This window comes from Euleptes europaea, chromosome 7 (genome assembly GCF_029931775.1).
Source record: "Euleptes europaea isolate rEulEur1 chromosome 7, rEulEur1.hap1, whole genome shotgun sequence".
Classification (NCBI taxonomy): domain Eukaryota; kingdom Metazoa; phylum Chordata; class Lepidosauria; order Squamata; family Sphaerodactylidae; genus Euleptes; species Euleptes europaea.
The window spans coordinates 17676924-17699556 of record NC_079318.1 but is presented as its reverse complement, the minus strand read 5'-3'; the positions used below and the strand labels follow the sequence as shown (position 1 = coordinate 17699556).

The 22633-nt window shown below is 43.8% G+C and overlaps 1 protein-coding gene across 1 annotated transcript in view; it reads left to right on the top strand.

Moving 5' to 3' along the window:
- PRKN (parkin RBR E3 ubiquitin protein ligase) overlaps positions 1 to 22633 on the top strand; it is a 750081-nt gene that overhangs the window by 160820 nt on the left and 566628 nt on the right. Inside the window, exon 4 of the mRNA XM_056853313.1 lies at positions 10287 to 10405. Coding sequence (XP_056709291.1) covers positions 10287 to 10405 — 119 coding nt within the window. The remainder of the gene's footprint in view (positions 1 to 10286; positions 10406 to 22633) is intronic.

The following is a 22633-nucleotide window of genomic DNA, read 5'->3' as shown; positions in this document are numbered from 1 at the left end:
AATGAAAGAATTATCAAGTACTTCAAGGAACAAAGTCTGCCGAGGGAAAATCAACATGGCTTGTGCAAAGGGAAATCTTGTCTCGCCAACTTCTTGGGAGTTCTTTGAACAGGTAAACAAGTATGTGGATATGAGTGATCCATTAGGCATCATATACTTGGACTTCCGTAAGGGTTTTGACAGTAGCTCACCAAAGCCTCTGGAGTAAGTTTACCAATTCTGGGATAAGATGATGGGTCTTCTTATGTATTAAAAGTTGGTTAAATGGCAGGAAGCAGAGGGTAGGAATAAATGGACAGTTCTTGCAGAAAGGATCCAGTCTGGCTTCAGAAAGAACAGCTGCTGCCTGCTCCTCCTTTTCTATTTTCCCCCTTTAAGATGAAGAAAATTAAGTGTTTCTCTCCCCCCCCCTTTATATGTAGTCTGACCCACGTGGTATTTCCACAGGGGTTGTGTTAAGAGTTTCATTATCTCTGGTATGCCTCTGCAGTTAGTTATTTTCATTCATGGAATCTGACGAACATTGGAGTATATGTTAAGGTTGTTGCCAGCATCAGTGCTGCTCTTTGGAATGTGGCTCATATGGGAATGGTCAAAGAGGGTTCACAAGTGGGTCTTTTTTTAAATATCCTTCAAGGATCAAAATACAATTTCTTTGTTCAGAGGTAAAAAGGGTCAGTCAAACCAGATGTTACTCATTCCATCTGGCAGCATACGCAACTCATTTAACAAGTAATAAGGGTTTAGAAACCAATGCTACAACAGGACAGACAGTACCAGTTCAGGTACCACAGGTTTCCTACTAAGAAAACATTTCCATGTAAGAAAATGTTGGAATGCCTTATTCTAATGAGATGATCGCTCACAGGTCTCCCCGCTGAGACACTGTGGGTGTTAACCCGAAACCCTGGAAGAAGCACGTGTTTGTGACCATTCACAAATGCACCCCCAACTCTGGGCCTCATGGATAGGGTTGCCAGCCTCCAGGTACTACAAAATAAATATGTTAGCTTGGTGCACCATGTGTTAGAAAAAACAAGCAGCAAAAATGACAAATATCAAGAATAATATTACATATTAGACAAAATATACAAATGTGGAATGCAACCATTAAATACAAAACAGAGCAAAATTACATACAAAAATACGTTGCGTGGGCTAATTGAACTTGTGGCTCACCCGAGGAATTTGGTAAATTATAGTTGCCCATGCATGGATTAGCAATGTCTTCATTCTAAGAAGAGCCTCATCTTCATACCAGCACAACGAACCACTATTCATACAATTGGACTTGTTCCTGAATAATATAATAATACAATGGAACCCAGTGGACCATTGTAGTCTTAGGTCAATTTGCCACCTTTGAATTTTTTTTTTTGTCTGTGGCATAGGAACATTCTCCTGAATAGCACGTAATTGTAGTATTTTCATGTATTTTTGTATGTAATTTTGCACTGTCTTGTATTTAATGGTTGCATTCCACATTTGTATGTTTTGTCTAATACTTAATAATATTCTTGATATTTGGCATTTTCGCTGCTTATTTTTTCTAACCTCCAAGTATTAGCTGCAGATTTCCTGCTATTACAACTGATCTCCAGCCGATAGAGATCAGTTCACCTGGAGAAAATGGCCGCTTTGGCAATTGGACTCTATGGCATTGAAGTCCCTCCCCTCCCCAAACCCTGCCCTCCTCAGGGTCTACCCCCAAAACCTCCCACCGGCAGTGACGGATCTACATTTTTGGGGCCCTGAAGCTTGAACTGTTATGGGGGCCCCTTCGCAACCAGCAACAATAGGGCAACATCCACCAAGGCCCTGGCCCCAGCCTGATGGAATGTTCTTCCAAGTAACATCAGGGCCCTATGGGACCTTCAGAAGTTCTGCAGGGTCTGTAAAACAGAGCTATTCCACCAGGTCTACAATTGAGGGCAACCACAGGTTGTCATCGTTACTGGCCTCCTCTCCTCTTCCTCGGGGCTTCTGATATGAGGATATGGCTGCTTGGCCGGGCCTCCAATGGCCCTGTAATTATACGAGTACCATCTTGTTAACTGTATTGAATGGTTTTATTAATTTTATTGATTACTTATGAATTTTATATATATATGATTTTATTATGATTGTTGTTACCTGCTGTCAGGTAAGAGAGAGGAATGGGGATCTTCAGTAGCTGCCACCACTCTGGTGTGAGCCTAACTCAAGAAGGCCCAGAGTACCCTGCCTGCCCCTGGCTGCTTCTTCTCCCAACAGGGTATACTTTCTAGGTGACCAAATGAGGCATGAGGACCCAGGATAGGGTAACAAAATGTTTATTAAAAAGGTCTAATAATAATGGTAACTCAAGCCACAAGAGGACGACAAAACCAGTAAAGGCAATCAAACAAATAAAAACCCCAACACATCTATCTTTAGTGTCCCTAGCCGTCTCCTGGCACTAGGCCTCAGGCTAACTCACCCCTTCCTGGATGAGGGATCCCTCCGTCTGCAGCAGCCTCTCCCCAGCCCTGCTCCCTAGGAGTGAACCCCCTCCCTTTTCAGGCAAGGCATTTTATTCCTTCTCCCCAGGCACCACTCCCTTACCCCTGATTAGCCCTAGCCTTCCCTCCAAATCCTCTTCCGCCAATCACAAGGCCCAGAGGGTACCTGGGAGACGTAGGCCTGGTAACTACTTTAATATAGGCCTCCCTAGGGCCTGTAGGCTGCACTTGAGGCCTAGGATCATGACACCCACCCTGGGCCCAGCTTTGACCGGGAATGAGGGTGGGCTACAAATTTAACTAATAAATAATAATAATAGGGAGGGGTCATCAGAGGGATAAAGAGGTGAACATCTGATCTTTTGGTGTCAAAATGCACAAGCGAGACAAATGCAGCCTGAATTGAGAATTCAGGTGTCTTTTTATGGTTCTGATTGGCTCCAGCCTAAGGGCTGAGCTATAGAATTATTAAGCTGTGCACCAACAAAGGATTTGAGGATCCAGCTGCCAAAATGTAGTTTATGAATAGATTCTGGTGAGCTCAGTGAGCCCTTACAGCTGGGGGTTCGAGCACTGCAAGCCCCCAAGAAAATTTTGAAATTTGACCAATTACAGGGACATTTTGAGGCCATGTGGAATGGGTATTAGATAGGCTGACCAAATTTCCTTGAGACAAAAACGGGACAGGGATTAGGTAATATTCTGTAATCATGAAAAAGCAAGATGATTAAAAAAAAAGTTTTATTACCCAAACATATTGAGCTTTTTTAGTGACAGAACCCATACAAAAAATTAGGTAGACATAGAGGGGGACTCGCTAAAATCAAATTTAAAAATTTAAAAATAATACTGTTATTTTACTATATTTTAGTTGTTTTAGCTAATCACTATATTTTTCAAACCAAGAACTTAAATATTTTTTATGCTCCTGGGGCCATGTTTTCTCAATATGTCCCAACTATACAACAATAAAAACACGAGTACATGGATGCCATATTCAGAAAAAATAATGTGCAATCGGAAAATATAGGAAATATCCACTCTATTACATAAAAGTATTTAATTGTAATAATTTTATATAATTTTACAGCAACATGATAAATATTAATGCACTGCTGATATCATACTGCCCTTGTACAAATCTATGGTGAGGCCACACTTGGAATCCTGTGTACAGTTCTGGTCACCACACCTAAGAAAGGATATTGCAGAGCTTGAGAAAGTGCAGAAAAGAGCAACCAAAATGATCAGGGGACTAGAGCAACTGCCCTATGAGAAGCAGTTAAAACGCTTAGGGCTGTTTGGCTTGGAAAGAAGGCAGTTAAGGGGAGACAGGATAGAGGTCTATAAAATTATGCATGGTACAGGGGAAGGCACTGGCAAACCACCCCGCAAACAAAGTCTGCCTAGAAAACGTCAGGATGTGACGTCACCCCATGGGTCAGGAATGACCCGGTGCTTGCACAGGGGACCTTTACCTTTACCTACAAGGAATAGACAGGGAGAAGCTTTTCTCCCTCTCTCGTAATACTAGGACGTGGGGTCATCTGCTGAAGCTGGAGGGTGAGAGATTCAAAACTGATAAAAGGAAGTATTTCTTCACACAATGCACAGTTAAATTGTGGAACTCCCTGCCACAGGATGTGGTGATGGCTGCCAACTTGGAAGGCTTTAAGAGGGGAGTGGACATGTTCCTGGAGGAGAGGGGTATTCTTGGCTACTAGTTAAAATGGATACTGGTCATGATGCATACCTATTCTCTCCAGGATCAGATGAGCATGCCTATTATATTAGGTGCATTGGAACACAGACAGCAGAATGCTGCGGCATCATCTTGTTTCTGGGTTTCCTAGAGGCACCCAGTTGGCCAGTGTGTGAACATACTGCTGGACTTGATGGGCCTTGGTCTGATCCAGCATGGCTTTTCTAATGTTCTTCTTATGTGCAATAAGGAATTTGAAGCAGAACATGGAACATGATCAACTGTATTCTGAATGTTCAAGTAACAGCAGAATTAGGCACCTTAACGTGGAAAACCACAACTAAAACTGCTGGTGTAGTTGAGGCATTTTGTGTCCCATGTATTCCACCCCTGGGGCTGTCAATCCAGTCCCAGAACACTTCTGCTAGTCCCAGGGGCTGTCATTCCACTCCGGGGGGGGGGGCTGTCATTCCAGTCCCAGAACACTCGTGCTAGTCCCGGGGGCTGTCATTCCATCTTGGGGGCTGTCATTCCAGTCCCAGAACACTTCTGTTTGTCCCAGGGGCTGTCATTCCCCCGGGGGCCGTCAATCCAGTTCCAGAACACTTCTGCTCATCCCAGGGGCTGTCGTTCCACTCTTGGGGCTGTCATTCTGGTCCCAGAATGCTTGTGCTTGTCCCATGGACTGTCATTCCAGTCCCAGAGTAGTGTGGGTATAAGGACCTTCCATTCCTCATTTTCTTTGCAACTCTTTTTGTGCTGTAATGTATTTCAATGGAGCTCATGCAAGCCAGTTGGCAATCCAGGCTCCCATTATCTTTAATGGGCTGTGCAGCCTCTCCCATTGTTTCTAATCGGCTAGCCTGTCATTCGTTTTATTGCATCCCGGCTTCACCTCCTTGCTTTCACCTACTCTCAGAAACTAGCCACGATAATCCCGAGGTGGCCAGAGGGGAGTGGAAGGCAAGCCTTGAGCATTTTTTGGCATGCTGCTTCAGAGGCTCGCAACAGCACAGTGGGTGGGAACGTGTTGATTGACGGGCCACGTTTTGCTTCCACCCATAACTGGAAAGTTGTGCCTTTTCCTTCCAAGTGTAAAATAAATAAAGCTGCGTGGTAAGGGTGAGGCAACAAAACTGGCTTGGTTCATTCAAAACGGGACAAAATAGACATTTTAATTAAAAAGACGGGACGGTCTGGAAATATGACAAAAACGGGACTGTCCCATTCAAAACGGTACGTATGGTCAGCCTAGTATTAGAGCATATTCTAAAGTCAATATTAAGTAATTCAACCCATTGGCTTATGATTCTATCACTAAAAAACTCCATTGGTTTTGTAGAGAAATTCACTCATTAAAAAAAAGTTGTGTTGGGGGCCCCTCCAGGATTGGGGCCCCTGCAGCTTAAGCTTCATTAGTTTCACAGTAGATCCGCCTCTGCTCACCGGTGATGGGTTCCAATGCCTGTACAGTCTAGGAAGTTATATCATTACAACATTCACTGCAATTCCTTTTAGAGAGGTCTTCAGAGTTTCTAGATTTTATTGAAGTATCCAACTGCAAGAGGAACTAAAAATTTTACCAATGCACTCTCAGAAATTTTACAAATATGAATAATGCAGAACTTATTCGGTGATGAGTAATTGGTCATGCCTTTTCAATTCCAAAAGCTTACTGGGAACAGGTTTTACATTTATCAGAAGATATCTAAAAATAAAGTTATTTCAGTAATACTCAAGAAAAATAAGTGCAGTGCCCTTTCTCACTCCTTCATCTAAGTCACTTAAGTCCACTTATTGGCACTAGTAAATATAGTGTACAACCTGAGTTGCAAGTAAATTAATTGCTGTAGCTCAAAACTGCCTCACAACAAGAGCGTAGCTGTCAAATATTTAATGCCATCACAATTTGAATTAGTCCAATAAATTGAAAAACCTATGACTCATCTTTTCTGTTTCATTCTATATGTAATGTTGAGAGATGGCCTTTTCATTAAGGAAGCAGTAAATTAACATTTGGTAGCCTGACAGTGTTCAATGCACTCAGATGTAATTCCAGCATATTACTGATATGATAAATTAAACACTACCAGGACCAGCTTCAGGATTTTGGGGGGTTCCAGGCAGCAAGAAACCATAATTGCATCCTTTTAATCAGTAAGAGGGAGAGGGGGTTTGCCATACATCCCAGAGTTCTCTGCCAAGAAAATTCATGCTAGCCAGCTAAGTGAAGTTCATGCCAAATTATTTGTGTGACGCTTCACTTTCTAACTCTCCATGGTGTAGATACTTGATTTATATTCAACTGTACTATATGGACTCAAAGCAGCTTGCATCAGTTTTTCAAAATGCAAACATTTTTCTCCCCAAGGGATTCACAATCTAAACCAGTGTTTCTCAAACTGGAATCTGGGGATCTCTGGGAGACCATGTGGGTAGACCAGGGGTCTTTGAGTCCTTTGTAAGAACAGAGGTTGAAACTTTCTTGCACCCATCTGGCTAATGTGAAAATGAAGCCTTTGTGGTTTTCTAGGAATGGGGTAGGGGCTCCATCTCAGAAGAGGAAGTTGGAATCCCCTTTTTCAAAGAGTGGGAACTCATACAGGTATTGCCACCTAAAGATATCTTGCTTCTAGATAATCTCAGGGCCAAACTAGACAATAATGTGTCCATAAGTTCACAATGGAGACTTCCTGCCATTTAGGTGGTGTAGAAACTCCTTTTAGGAGCCCCGTCGTGCAGAGTGGTAAACTGCAGTACTGCAGTCCAAGCTCTGCTCACGACCTGAGTTCAATCCCGACGGAAGTTGGTTTCAGGTAGCTGGCTCAAGGTTGACTCAGCTTGCTGGGGGTAAAGGGAAGATGACTGGGGAAGGCACTGGCAAGCCACCCCGTAAACAAAGACTGCCTAGAAAACCTCAGGATGTGACGTCACCCCCTTGGGTCAGGAATGACAAGGGTGCTTGCACAGGGAACCTTTACCTTTTTACCTTTAGAAACTCCTTTTAACAGCACTGTGTGGGACAGGTTAGGTGTGAGACCAGGGCACAAAGGGAGAAGTGGTTCCTGCCTCCCTTCCCAAACCATTTCTCTCACCTAAAATGACATTGGGGCTGTTATTGAGTCTGGGAAAACCGTGTAAGGGGGAAGCCAGGAGCCTCTCTTCCCCCATGCTACTGTGTCACACTGAACTGGGCCCCCATGGCACTATTAAAAGGAGTTTCCATCAGGAATTCTCACCTACAAATGCCTGTGAGTCCCTGAGCAGAATTGTGGACGCATTATAATCTAACTTGGCTAGCAAAGCATTAGACAGAAAACATGCTGATTAGTTGCCAAGGATTGATAATTTAGGACGAGGTTCTTTAGTTGTTTAAGTGTTATCAAGAAGGTACAGTCCTAATTCAGTAGTTGTAGCTACTTCTGATATAAAATTGAACTAGTTTTTATTCTATTTTCCAATGCAAACAATTTCATCATGGGGCGGGAGAGATGCCACTCTGTACAGAATACACTCTCCAACTGAATAGTGGACGTTCTGGTTTTGTATGGTACTGTTTTTTCCCCTGTTTTTATGAGCTGTGGGGGAAAAAAATTCTTGGTGTCTTCCCATCCCTTTTCAGCAGGGCTTTACCTAATAGTTATTGATTATTATGTAGTCCTGCACAAAATCCCTTCAACTGAAGAACTTGGGTCAGGGCTATTTGAGTTGTGACACTATAAATCCACTTCCTTCTGAGACTTGAACAACAACTATTACTCTGGTAGCTGTAGCCAGTGAAGGCCTAAAGTATTGGATTCAGATGACAGCTTCCAAATCCAAAGAACACCACAGGATATAGTTTAAAAGGTTTATTAAATGAATGTGCATACAATATAAGAGCAATGAATAGCATGAATAAAATAATAAAAACTAAACATTCGGCATTATTCGGGATCCACTTTTTTTGCTCCATTTAATTGCTGCTATTTTTTAACCGGTAAAAAACCCTGAAAAATACCAAAAGGGTATTTGACGGAGGTTGGATGGCCCAGGCCAGCCTGATCTCATCAGATCTCAGAAGCTAAGGAGGGTCAGCCCTGGTTAGTTTTTGGATGGGAGACCACCAAGGAATACCGGGGTTGCTGTGCAGAGGAAGGCACTGGCAAACCACCTCTGTTAGTCTCTTGCCATGAAAACCCCAAAAGGGGTCGCCCTAAGTCGGCTGCAACTTGACGGCACTTTACACACACACACAATTTGGCTTTAGCCGAATGCACACCCCTGACCTTAACTAATCAGTTATGTTGCTAGCATGAGACCACATACTTTGCAGCTACATGTAGGCCCAATTAAGCAAGCCTCTTTTACCCACCCAGGGGTCCTTGTGATGACCAGATGAAATGTGTAGGAAAACTCCCTCCCAGGTCCTGGCCTTGAAACCTCCAGGCCTCGTGACTCAACTGGCACCTTTTTCAGACTCCCATCTCTTTAGGATTGACAGATCCATCTTCGCCACCGGTGGGAGGTTTTTGGGGCACAGCCTGAGGAGGGTGGGGTTTAGGGAGGGGAGGGACTTCAATGCCTTAGAGTCCAATTGCCAAAGTGGCCATATTCTCCAGGCGAACTGATCTCTATCAGCTGGAGATCAGTTGTATTAGCAGGAGATCTCCAGTTAGTACCTCGAGGTTGGCAACCCTGCATCTCTTCCTTATTTTGCTCTCTGAAACTGCAGTCAGCATGACCTTGAATTCCCAGAGAGAGAGAAGCTTCTAAGATTTTGTAAGTCTGAAGCCTCAACCAATGTTTCTGAAAAGCCATGAGACTGCTAGGCAAGCCAGCCTGTCGACACTCACTCACTCTCCTTGCTTTCAAACTCCCCTGGAATTTCTACCATTCAGGGGAGCTGAAAATGCAAATTCTGCAATTTATAGTTCATCAGAGAGCATCTCTGAGGGTTCTTGGGGTGTTTTTGTTTTCCTTCCTACATTGGAAAGACTAGTATCACTCTGACTTCAAATCCTCAGAGAAGTTCTCCAATAAATAGTGTGCTGTGTGCTAAGTGCCGTCAGGTTGCTTCCGACTCATGGCGACCCTATGAATGAAAGTCCTCCAAAATGTCCTATCTTTGACAGCCTTGCTCAGGTCTTGCCAACTGAGGGCTGTGGCTTCCTTTATTGAGTCAATCCATCTCTTGTTGGGTCTTCCTCTTTTCCTGCTGCCCTCAACTTTTCCTAACATGATTGTCTTCGCTAGTGACTCTTGCCTTCTCATAATGTGACCAAAATATGATAGCCTCAGTTTAGTCATTTTAGCTTCTAGGGTCAGTTCAGGCTTTATTTGGTCTAGAACCCACTGATTTTGTTGTTGTTTTTTGGCAGTCCAATAAATTGCCCTCCTTTTTTTGCTGTCAAGTCACATCTGACTTATGATGACCCCAAGCCAAGAGACATTCAGAAGCAGTTTATCATTGCCTGCCTTTTTCGTCATGATCCTGGATTTTCTTGGTGGTCTCCCTTCCAAATACTAACCAAGGCTGACCCTGCTTTGCTTCTGAGATCTAATAAGATTGGGCTATCCTGGGCTATCCAGGTTGGCAAAATCACTCATAATGTCCCTATAAATTTTACCTCACCTGAGTAGGAATTGTTTTTCCATGACTGGCTTCTGGTATCTGAGGTAATATTTAAATGACCATGTTGCATAGGATGGGGTGGATCCTATGGGCCCTAGCCATAGAATTGGCACCTCAATGGGAGGGAAGTGTCAATTTTACATGTCAAGGTAGATTGCCTGTCTAAGCTACGGATGTGTCTGTGGAGATGTGAAAGATGCAAGAGGAGGTTATTGTGTGTGGGGTGGGGGGAGAGAAGAGAGGTATTGCTCCAAGAGATACGCTACCTCCTTGTTACAGAAAATAAAGCAAAATATATTTCAGCCCTCTGTGTATACAGCTACCTTTCTTAAATGGTTGTTTTCTTGTGAAGCTTCATTCTGGCATTCTGCTTGAGGAATGTGCTCTTCAATTTGCTCTTCGGAGTTCTTGTTTTCCCTTCACTCTCAAACAAGCAACATGCATTCTTGCTAATAATATATGCATTTCACTTTTTCTTCCTTCCCAACAGGTACTGCTGGTTACAGCAACTTCTATGTTTACTGTAAAAGTTCCTGCCAAGCTGTGAAACATGGAAAACTCCGGGTGCGGTGCAAAATGTGCAGGCAAGGCACACTGACTCTGGCGAGGGTAGGCAAGCATTTCATTACTATAACATAATAATATTGACTGGTTTGAACTGGCAAATTGGTAAATAGTATGAAGAATCGTTAAAACTCTGGATTCAATTGGATGCTAGAACTAGCGGAAATCACAATGATGAACAAGGTCTTCTAAAAGGGCAAGAAAAATAAGCAAACAAATGTTCTGGAAGAGTGGTATCCATTCATTTTGCTTACGGACAGGGGAACTTTGAATTGGAACAAGCCTATCCAATGTAAAGCGATACACTTCCTCCTTCCACGAACAATTAGAAATTCCAAGGGCAATGCTACCGGGGTTTGGTGAGAGACCACTGGGGCTTGGTAAGTTTTTGGAAAGGTTTGCCTTTTAAAAAATACTATCACAGCAGAGGTGAAAGGGGGAAAAAAGAATTCCTACAAAGCAGCTGTTACCACATGTGCTCCCTTTAAAAAAAAAAAAGAACAGAGCTTTCACTGAGGAACACTTTAGTCTTTTATGCATGGCTGTTTCATTCGCAGTCACCCCTCCAATGACTTTGGGTCTTTGTTTGGATTATGCATGCCGTTTCTGACTGTCAGAGGTCGCCTCCCTCTCTCCCCTGTGTTTCCCTTCGTTTTGCCTGTGTTTTCAAATTTGAGATAAAACAGGCTCCTCAAAATGTGGGGAAATGCAGGGGAAGAGCTAGGTGACCTCTGATGGTCGGAAATGGCACGCATAATCCAAACAAAGCCTCGAAGTCGTCGGAGGGGTGAAGGATGATAAAGCAGGTTTATCATTTTAGACCAAACCCATAGAGAGCAACTGGACAATAATTTCATATTGTGGCTTGGATCCACTGGTAATTTCTGCTGATATAAGGGATTTTTGTCACCACAGCAGGACATCTCTGTGCCCTCCCCCCTTTTGCTATAGCCCCATATGTCTGTGAAGGGGAGAATCTGCAAAAAAATCCTTTGCATTCATGGAATCTTCTGCTGGATCCATGCCCGGTACTGGTGTTGTGCTTCTAATTGATCATAATTTTTGCTGCGTGCAAGCTACTATATCTTTATTTGGATGAGCATTGGGGGGTAATATGGGGCTTAAGGAGTTAGTTTTCACTTCTTTTTTTGTTTTTAACCCTATCACCTATAAAATGCAATACAACAGTGTTTTAAATACTTTTCAAAGGAGTAGCAAAATTAGTCTGTTGCTTCAGTCTGTTGGCTGCAATGTTTTGTGTACTTACTGGGGAGAAACAGCTGAACCCATTGCAACTGACATAGGGTAAATATTCTTAGGAAGAACTGCAGTAAACAGCAAACCCATGTACATCTATTTGGGGGTAAATTCGGTTGGTTATGTGGTTCAATTTATTTCAGTAGAACTCCATCCCAAGTAAACGTTCATATTTTTTGTACCTTTATGACACAATAATATAGAGAGGCTTACTCCTATAACAATGAAACCTACCAATCTGGGCCAGTTAATGCAGTAAATGGACATTGGGTGACATTTCTAGAATCTGAGCAACACCTGGATTTCTAGGCAGAATGGCAGCCTCAGCTGCATTCTCATCATCACGCTCGGTAAAGGAGAGGAGGGGCATTTGTTTGCTGTTCTCCACAATTGTGTAGCATAGCTTAACATTGGTTTTTCCCGCATAATATGTCATTAGAGCTTTGCCAATGTAAAATTTTGCTGTTTGCCCTCTGAATTAATAGAGCAGGCGCCAGTGTGAGACTCACACAGAAGCTATATTTCAATTCTGTGCATAAAGGTAAAACTGAAAGATGTCGTGTACATTGATTTTCTGTTTCCCGCATAGTTTTCATTGACTGTTTCAACTTTTGTGTATGTTTCTGTAATTAGATGTTTCCACAACATCTAATACATTTATGGATTTGCTGCAATCCTTGTTATTGGTCTGTTGTTCTGCCAAAAACATTCCATTCAGCAGTTTTAACACTATATTGGTTTGATTTACTTTGAAATTGGCATATGATTTCCTAATTTCCGATGGGTAGTGAAGCTGGTTGTTCTCAATTTCTACATGCAAATACTTCACCGCGTGAAAGGAATCTCTAATGCATTGTTTTTCTTCTTTGCCACATTATTCTACTCGATATTGACTTTGCGTCGCAATCAGAAGAGGCTCCCTTTCAGATTTCAGTTGAGGGTGTGGGGTAGTGGAGGAGGTTTCAAGTCAGGGAGGGTGAGATTCACAGTAAAGCTCAAAGGCCTCCTCTTGGATTTATTTAAGATGAAATTGGAAAAGGAGTAGTATTTTTTGGAACCTTGTTGGGTTACTTTTCATACCTCATAATAGTCAGAGACACAGGAATTTCTGAAGAATAAATCACCTTCCACTGACGCGTAGGTGACATGACACATTGCTGCCCTCCGTGCCACTGATTCCAACACCCTCGCCAGGTTCTTCTGCAGAAATGGCAGTCTTTTTCCTCTTCTCTCTTCCACAGTTAATCTTCAAAACATGTTGACGTGATCCACGAAGCAGCTGTTCTCTGGGGTAAATGCCTGGTGCTAAAATTTGGTACTTCTAGTTTTTGATTACAAAGCTGATCCTTGTGCATCTGACCATTCATGACAAACTCTCTTTTAACATGAGCCGAGGGCATACCTTTAAGTAATATTTATTTGCTTGTTTGTTTGACTTAGTGTGCATTTCTGTTACTATTATGAGTAACTGTTTAGGACAGATGTCAGTTGTTTTCCTTTGACTTTGAACTAGAGCATGAGATATGCTTGTGCACTGTTGATAAGGAGATAGGTTCTTTTTTCACTGTCAGTTTAGCTGATGGCTTCTTAGAAATGGCTGTCTAAGCTTAAGAGGTTTAAAATACATGGCGTCTGGGGTGGGGGGCTGATGTTTGGAGACCTGTTGAAGAGGAAAAATATGGAATAATGCCAATGCTTTTGGATCAGGTATATGCCCACCTTTGAATTGCTTTTTGTTCTTTGCCCTTTCATTTCATTTCAGCTGTAGAATGTTGATACCCATATTTCTCTGTGCCGGGTAGAAATGTGTCTGACCAGTTTTCTTTAAGCATTCTCTCTCCCCCCACCCTCCAACCCAGGTGAAAACTGTTTATCCATGAGTGGATTTTACACAGCCGTGAGAACACTTCAATGGCTAGACTATGTGTGCAAAGCCAATTGAACCAGTCAAGCAAAAGAATGGTTTTCAGTGCTCTGCAACATGTCCCATTGTCATGCAGAACGGAACCTACACAGTCAATGTGATGTTGCCCCTTTATAATGCAGGGTGAAGACAGCTTTCCTCATGGCTGAAAGTAATGTGATAGAGGCTTTCTTACCTGTGGTGTGCACACTCATACTACTATTGTTTCCAGACAAACAGGTTTGGTAGGTTTTTATTCTATTTCAAAAACCTGCCAAATTTGTTCACTATGTATGACAGTAGGACAAAGCCTCTTCTACTTCAACCACAGTGATAAATCTCTGTAAACCCACAGCTGCAAAACAAATCCTTCCTTCTCACTTTATAAGGCAGGAGTATAACTATTTCAGGAGCCCCGTGGCACAGAGTGTTAAGCTGCAGTACTGCAGTCAAAAGCTCTGCTCACGATCTGAGTTCGATCCCGACGGAAGTCGGTTTCAGGTAGCCGGCTCAAGGTTGACTCAGCCTTCCATCCTTCCGAGGTCAGTCAAATGAGTACCCAGCTTGCTGGGGGTAAAGGGAAGATGACTGGGGAAGGCAATGGCAAACCACCCCACAAACAAAGTCTGCCTAGAAAACGTCGGGATGTGACATCTCCCCATGGGTCAGGAATGACCCGGTGCTTGCACAGGGGACCTTTACCTTTTATAACTATTTCATCCACGGCTGGCTTGTTTCTAGCCATGCAGTTAAGAAAATGTAAGTGCCCTTAACCTTTCTTATGTGGGGGATGTTATCTTCACTAATATCACCCTCCTGCTGCAGCCCCCTGACGTTTTTGTTCCTGGGCTGGAGTCAGTAGACAGGGAATTGGTAAAAATTGCAGCCCCATTCTAGAGGCCTTAGCTTTTGGAATGTATCTGGATACAAACTGGTTTTCAATAATCTCTCAATAATCTTTTGCTAAGCAACATACAGCAGGAAAAGAAGAAGACCCAACAAGAGATAGATTGACTCAATACAGGAAGCCACAGCCTTCAGTTTGCAAGATCTGAGCAAGGCTGTCAAAGACAGGACATTTTGGAGGACTTTCATTCATAGGGTCGCCATGAGTCGGAAGCGACTTGACGGCACTTAACACACACAAGCAACATACAAGTATCTCAATGGGGAAAAAATGTACCAAAGCTTACCTTGATACCCTTTACCAGCAGAAGAGTTTCTGGTTTCACGAGCAGCACAGCAGAGTATAAATTGGTGTTTGTTTCAGTTCTGCTTTTTTATTGAATGAAAGCAAGACCTGTTTAAAATCCACATAAAACGTTGGGCAGCATTAACTTTCTTAGGCAAAGTAATCGTTTTTGGGTTGGTAAGCTGGGAACGGACAGCTTAATTGAATTGAGCTTCATGAACATTCTCTTCGCCTGGCATGAAGACTGACATTTTAAACATTTATAAGTATCCGTACTTTAAAACCCTCTTAAACTGTCATGCCTATTTGCATATTATTATTTTAAGACATGTTGGGGAGTGAATTTAACATTTATGGAAGTAGAAAGCTGGAGAAATCTCTGTTTGATAATAAAAAAATATCATTGATTGTAAGGCTGAGTTTTATGAGTATTTCATGACCTACTGCTGTATGAGGGATTTACACTGAGTTGGAGTTTAATGCTTGGGAATTACAAGTATTAGTGTGTTCAGAACACTTGATTGTATTGCTAGAGTAGTGTTCAGAGCACTTGATGGTATTGATAAAGTAGCAGCTCAAGTAAGTCTCATATTCAGCAGATTCAGGGTCAAGTACACTTGACTTAAAAGTATTGCGTTATTGGGACATCAGGGTTTTGTTTTTTTAAATGAAGTGGTTACATATCAGGTGGATGCTCTGGAGAATATGGAAAGGTCACTGAGGGAAAATATGTTTAACCCTTTCCTCCCATGCCTATTCTGGGATTTGAAGTGCCTCTCTCCAAAGCTGCAATTGGCTTTTGTAGGAAAATATCATTGCATTCCTGAGAGGAATGCCTGCGCCAGTCTTTGGAGGCAATGTGGCTGCGCCGTAAAAAATCTGTGCAACCCTTCATATCTCCCAGCGGCATAAAAAATCCGCGCAACTCTTCATATCTTCCAGCATATCTTGCACAAATAAAAAAGGGGCGTTCCTGGCCCGAAAGGGCTTAGGAGGCCGCCTAAAGGCAGCTCCTCCCCCAGCCCGGCACCAGAACACCAGCGTGGGTTTTGATGCCGGTGGGACATGGAAGGCCCCGTTGGCGTCCTGGGGTGGCGTCGCTGCGGCAGCGGCCGGTGACTGGCATCCGGGCCTTCCCGCTGGCGTTTGGGTAACTAACGCTGGCATAAGCTGCTTGGACGCTGGTGCGGGGGGCCGGAACACCAACGCAGCACCTTCCTGGCCTCCTAAGGGCTTTCACCCTTCAGGCTCAGGAACGCGCTGTATGTGTTTGTTCAGGCTCCTGAATCCCTGTTTTTCACTCAAGAGCTAACTGCTGCACCAGAGAGGCATGTGGAAGAGGCATGGAAGGAAAGCAGTAAACAGTCCAACCCAGCAATGCTTCCTTCATCTTCAAAGCAACCATCTGGGGTTGCAAATTAGCATTTATAAAACAGCAGCAGAAGTCCTGATTCACAAGTCTACCATGTAAATTCTAGTTTAGTTCTTAGATGTTTCTCCTCCTCCTCCTGCCCTTTCCCGACCTAAGCTGGGCTCAGGGTGGCTATCAGCATAAATTAATACAATTTAAAATATAAAGAACTATACAAAATTAAATTAAAAATACAATCACAAAAATTAAAACTAACAATAGCACCCTGGTCATGGTACAGAAACAGGAAGCACAAGTGGGAAGACTTTCCTGTTGTCAGGTTTCTTCCATACTGTTAAGAATGGAGACTGTCGTGAGTCTGCCTGCCAATACCTCCTCGGATGAGGAAGAGAGAGGGGAAGCCAGCCCCAGTCCTCGGATGCCACAGGAAGAGCCAACAGACAAGGTAGAGACTCCATCAGGTGCAGAGGGGGAGTCTCATGATGTCGGCATGCCACTCCCTCAGTCTCCCAGCCTGGGAGCCAAAGCTGACATAGAAGTGCTGCAGCCGCCGCCTTACTATCGGGGTCGCTAGAGCCCTTGGAATGCTGGGGAAGGCTGGCAGCCCAGCACCAGTCAACCTCTACCTGTGAGCAGGGTTCACCACAGGATCAGGGCTGCAGCCATGTAGGCTGCTCATCAATGAGTTGCACCTGTCCTTGGGTGACTCCGCAGGCAGAGGAGTTGTGCCTGTTCCTGATCAGGATTTTCCTGATGATAGAAGCCAGAAAAGGGTGAACCAATGTGGAAGCAACTGGTCCACAACCCTTTTGTACCTGCTGTTCTGTACCTTGGACCACAGTGTCTGTACCTTGGACCTGTACTTTGCTTATTGGATTCACCCCAAACCGTGGGCTGTGACCTAGCTTGCGCTCTTCGGATTTGTGCTTCTGGTTCGATGCTTGGACTTCTGAATATATGTGTTTTGATCATGGAGTGTGTTTGGTATACACTTGCTCCCTCTCGCCTGTCTGAACCCTGACAGAGCCTATATATCTCCCTGCCAAGCATAATTTAATCAGACTTCCTATTTCCAGGGCTGCTGAGAGCCACTACAGATCCCCCAAGGTTTCCTTCAACCCCCTACCACCACCCAGTCCCAATCCAGACATCCAGTGGAAACAAATCACATCACTTGTTGGTATGAATCGGCTAATAATGGGCTATCTCTATGTGTAACATATGTTTCCCCCCATTCCATACCTCATATTTATGATATGATCTTTCTTAAAACATTGCTATCTCTTTTTATCACCTTGGATTAAAGACAGTATATGTAGTCTTCCTTGCATTTTATCCTCATAACTGCAAGTAAGATAAGTTAGGTTAAGAGCTAGTGCCTGACCCAGGGTCACATTTCCCTTCAATAAAGGGACTTTATTTAAAATTTATAGCAGCACCCTCAGGATGACCAAGGGCCCCAGGGATGTTGCCCCCTCATCCCCTATCCAGCAACCCTACTTTTAAAAAAATACTAATATGACCAGCCAAATCTGTTCTTGATTGTATTCAGCTGCCTCAATCAATACCTGATTTTCATGCAATTAGCAATTCACGGATCATATTTCTGGTTGCACTATTTATGATGAACATGTACCATCATTTATAGATGCTGGTATGCCTTAACCAGGTTTAAAGGCCATGCATATTTGTTTCAGTGAAGAACAAATACCTGTGGTTACTTGGACCATAGTCATTAACAAAAGGTATGATTAACAAAACCATGAAGCAATATAATAAATTAATAAAAATTTTAAATGATAAACAAAGACCAATAGGAACATATTTAATTTAAAACCACAAAGGTTCCTTAACTATAATTTTCTGCTTGACATTTAGTTTTGTGCCTTCTCACAATTTTTCTGGCTTGGCCCTTTGAAGTCATAATTGCAACTGAAAACTTGTTAGCTTAGCAGTCTTGGTGATTCAGGGATATTACATAGTTTATCTTAAAGGAAGTGAAACACCAACAGGCTCTTGGGATTCTGGAGAGAACCATTAATAAAAGGAAGATAAACTTGTTGGATTCCAACATGAATGGATTCACATCCTTTCTCAGCTAGATGGAAAATGATCATTTAAGCTGCTCTTCAATGTGATTTAGCCCTTACTTACGGATTTTCACACTTGCCTTTCAATGACACACTAATTTGTTTGTACACAGCACCATGGATTGCAATCCCATAAACACAGAGATGGGAAGACTGGCTTGCCTGTCACTATCATTAAAGTGTAAATGCCAACAGGAGGAACAGACGAAAGCATTCATAGGCAAGAATGTGTCTGTGTGAGCTGTGTTGACAAGTTGCTTTGCACATCATGTAGCAGCCAGGGTAAAAAAGAAAATGAAGAGTGTTGGACAAGAAATGCTGGGTGTCTGCATAACGGGAAATGCAATGTGTGAAGGTGTTTGGTTAAATTAAAAATTGTCCTGGTTCTGCTATATTCTGTTTATAAGAAATGTAGTTTTAAAAAATGAATTCTTCTTGAAAAGGCTCTGATTTTGCAGTTCACCTAATGTCTAGGCTTTTGAACGATGACACTAACCTGCTGAAGGAGGAGGCAGAAGACACTAGCCAGGAGTTCTGGGATTCTGAAGAAAAGCTGTAGCTGCAATGGGGACATTCCACCCCTCTCTATTGAGATCTCAAGGGGAGGGGCTGCTGTAAGTAGCAGCTGGAGGAAGCTACTGTTTGGTTCATTCCAGACAATGAAGAAGAAGAGTTGGTTTTTATACGCTGACTTTCTCTACCACTTAAGGGAGAGACAAACCGGCTTACAATCGCCTTCCCTTCCCCTCCCCACAACAGACACCCTGTGAGGTAGGTGAAGCTGAGAGAATGTGACTTGCTCAAGGTCACCCAGCTGGCTTCGTGTGGAGGAGTGGGGTAGAACTATTTTTGGTGTATTAGCAGAATCACAAGTGGGACCTTACAGAGAGAATTCTATTTTTTTTTTATTTTAAATAAATATAAAATGGCAGCTGCTGCTGAGGTTCATGGGTCCCCGGGCAAACACATTTCCTAATTTGTTTTCTTCATTAAAAAAAGGTTGTCTCATTGGCAATATTCCCTAGATGTTTCTGGACACTGAAAATCAATAGGCAAAAAAGAAAAGTATTTCAATGATGGATATAATTGTAGTATAGTACAGGAGGTGGTTCAAATGTTAAGTAACAGCAGGGCTAGAATTAAAAATAAAGTCACAAGCTACTTAATAGGGTTGTGCAAAAAAAAAATTCAGTAAATTTCAGGTTCGGGTTTATTGGGCCCAATTTTTTTCGGTAAACTTGGAATAAGCCAAATACCCATACCAGTAAAGGAGTATTTAAACTTTATTTCCAGGTTTACAAAAAATTATTTGGTTCATTATAGTCTATGGGGATTTTTTCCGAAGCTCCTGTGGGAACATTTTCGGAGATAGAGTTCCCAAATTTTCAGGGTAGCTGCAAGGGACTCTCCTTGCATGAACCCCAAAGTTTGGTGAAGATTGGGTCTGATTTTATGAGGTTCTGAAGGGGTCGCCCCCTCCTCCATAGAGAAGCATGGTAAAATTTACATTGCTTCTCTATGGAGGGGGTCAACCCCTTGGGATCCCATAAGATTGAATTCCCTGTCCCAACAAACTTTGGGGTTCATGCAAGGAGAGTCCCTTGCAGCTATGCTGTGAATTTGGTGACCCTTGAAAAATGTGCCCCCCCCCCGATAATTTTAAAAGTACTTACTTTTCATAGTCTGTAATGGCTGCCTGCTTCCTCACCCAAGAATGTGGGAAAACTCAGTTTCCCATGAATGCTTGCAATGGGCCCGCGCATTGCTTCCCATAGCTATTCGGCGATCGACTATCTGGCTTCGGCTTTATTCCCCGGTTTTGGTATTTGGTAAAACCAAAACCCAAATATTGCTGAAATGGCTAATTTCGTGTATTTTTGGTCTGGGTTAATCGATATGCACAACTAGGGTTGCCAGGTCCCTCTTCGCAACCAGTGGGAGTTTTTTGGGGCAGAGCCTGAGGAGGGCAGAGTTTGGTGAGGGGATGGACTTCAATGCCATAGAGTTCAATTGCCACAGTGACCATTTTTTCCAGGTGAACTGATCTCTATTGGCTGGAGATCAGTTGTAATAGCAGGAGATCTCCAGCTAGTACCTGGAGGTTGGCAACCCTATGCACAACCCTACTACTTATGGAGTGTGTTTGCATTAATTCCAGTGAATTAATTCACGTGCATATGAGTGTCATTGTCTTCTTATGTGAGGGAAATAAGCCTTGAAAGTAGAAATGTTTTTGGCAGATTAGTGGGGCCATTTTGTATGAGACGGACCAGAGTACAAAAGATAAAGGCATAACGTGGGGGCTGTCTGGATATATTTTATGATGTGCTTAAGAAAGCACAGTGAAGGATTGTAGTTGGTAGTGCGCGATCAGTCCTGAAAAAACAGGATATGTGCTATTAGTGTAGTCCACATTTTAATAGTCAATCCTTTTTCAAAGCAGTACTAGCAGTAACACAACTAGTAAGACATGATTTCATTTTTTTCATCATTCATAGGCAGGGGTGCAGTTAGGGTTGCCAACATCCAGGTACTTAGTATGGAGTCGGCTAGTTAATTTCAAGTCAATCACAGATGCCTCGCTCGACCAGAAAAGGGGGTTTGGGGCCGGGGAGGGTGGGAGGGAGAGGGCGAAGGAGGCGAATGGGTGGCATGCGAGACGGCAAGATGCCTCGCTCGCCCAGAAAAGGGGGTTTGGGGCTGGAGAGGGAGCAGGGAAGGGGGCGACTGGGGCGGGAGGGAGGCTTCCGGCTGGGCGCACACGGCCAGGAAGCCCAGAAAAGCTCTGGGGAGGGGGGCAAGGGGGGACTGGCTTTTTCGGTTCCCTGGCTGGAAAAAAGCCCTTTGAGGACCCCTGCTCCAGAAGCTAGGGAGGAAAAGGAAGGAGAATCCCCCCTCCCCGCATGGGCGCCGCAGGAACCCCCCTCCTCCATCCCCGTGACGGCCGCCGCACCTGCCTTTGTGCCTCTCCCCCCCCATCCCGGTCCAAGCAGCCGCGCGAGGAAAGCCCTTCCCGTCCCCTCCCACCCCCCGTCTTTCCGGGGAGGGGGAAGCGGAGCAGGAGGTTATTTTTAATTTTTATTTGGAGTGTGTTGGAAGAGGGGTAGTCTTATACGGCGAGTATATCCCAAACTCTATATTTTAACTGGAAAAGTTGGGAGTCGTCTTATACGCCGGAAAATACGGTAGTGTACATTGTACATTCAAACTAGATGTGACAGCACTGCTATCTGAAAGTTATTTAAAAATGCCACGAGGGCTTTTGGCACTTGAAAAGGTACGGGGGTGGGGAGTAAACAAGCACACCTCAGCCTGCTGGTGCTGTGGGCCCAATCAGAATCTGGCTCTCGTGGCATTTTTTAAACCACATAAAAATGTCCACAGATTGGACCTGTGGGTGCTGTCACATCTAGTTTGGCCCTAAAATCGATATATCATATATTCTAATAGTCACCTGTGGCCCAATTTGCGGATACCTAAACCTGTGGATCAGGATCACAGAGGCTGAAAACAGATTTAAGTGCAGCTGTGCACTTCTCCTGCTGCACACCAATGGGGGAGAAGTTGCTGCTCTGGCCCTGAAGGCCGCTGGTGGGGCACAGGAGTCTTTGCCCCCCTGCTGAGCCAGCAACCAGAGTCAGACAGGGGAGGGGCTGTGGCTCAGTGGCTGAGCCTCTGCTTGGCATGCAGAAGGTCCCAGGTTCAATCCATGGCATCTCCAGTTCAAGGGACTGGGCAAGTAGGTGATGTGAAAGACCCCTGCCTGAGACCCTGGAGAGCCTCTGCCAGTCTGAGTAGACAATACTGACTTTGATGGACCAAGGGTCTGATTCAGTATAAGGCAGCTTCATGTGTTCATGTGACACAGGAGTTCTTGCTGCCCCTCCCCCCGATCCAGCAAGGGAGCTGGGCCCTGACGGTACCAGTGGTGATGGTGGGAGTGGGTGGCTGGTAGCCCCACTGGACCTAGCCGTGGTGATGGTGAGCATGGGTGTGTGTGGCCAGGAGCCGTGACCAGCCCAGCAGCAGTGGTGGGGGAGGGGAAGGAAGCCAAGAGGCAGAAAGATTCCCCTGTATTGTAGGTCCCCCATCACTTTAGTATAGTTTTCAAGAGTGACATAACCTACTCCTTTTTCTTTTAATGATCTTCCAAACAAAATAATCTGAGTGGCAAGAAACTGTAGTATTTCAGTGCCGGGCACATCCCTTGACGTATTCCTTCCTTTCAGTTTTTTTAAAGCAGTCGTTGTGGCAAAACTAGATCCAACATAATGAGCTATTGATGAGTGGAAGCATTAGCAATAAATGAATGAAGGCTGCTTCTATGTGGTGCTTTTGTTTTTCTCTCTCTTTGCTTTAATTGGCTTGTGGGTTTTGACCTATTGATCATTTCTAACTGGCACCCACAATTATTTAGCTGGTGCTACAGTGTGTTAAACCTGTTGTACCCTATTTATCC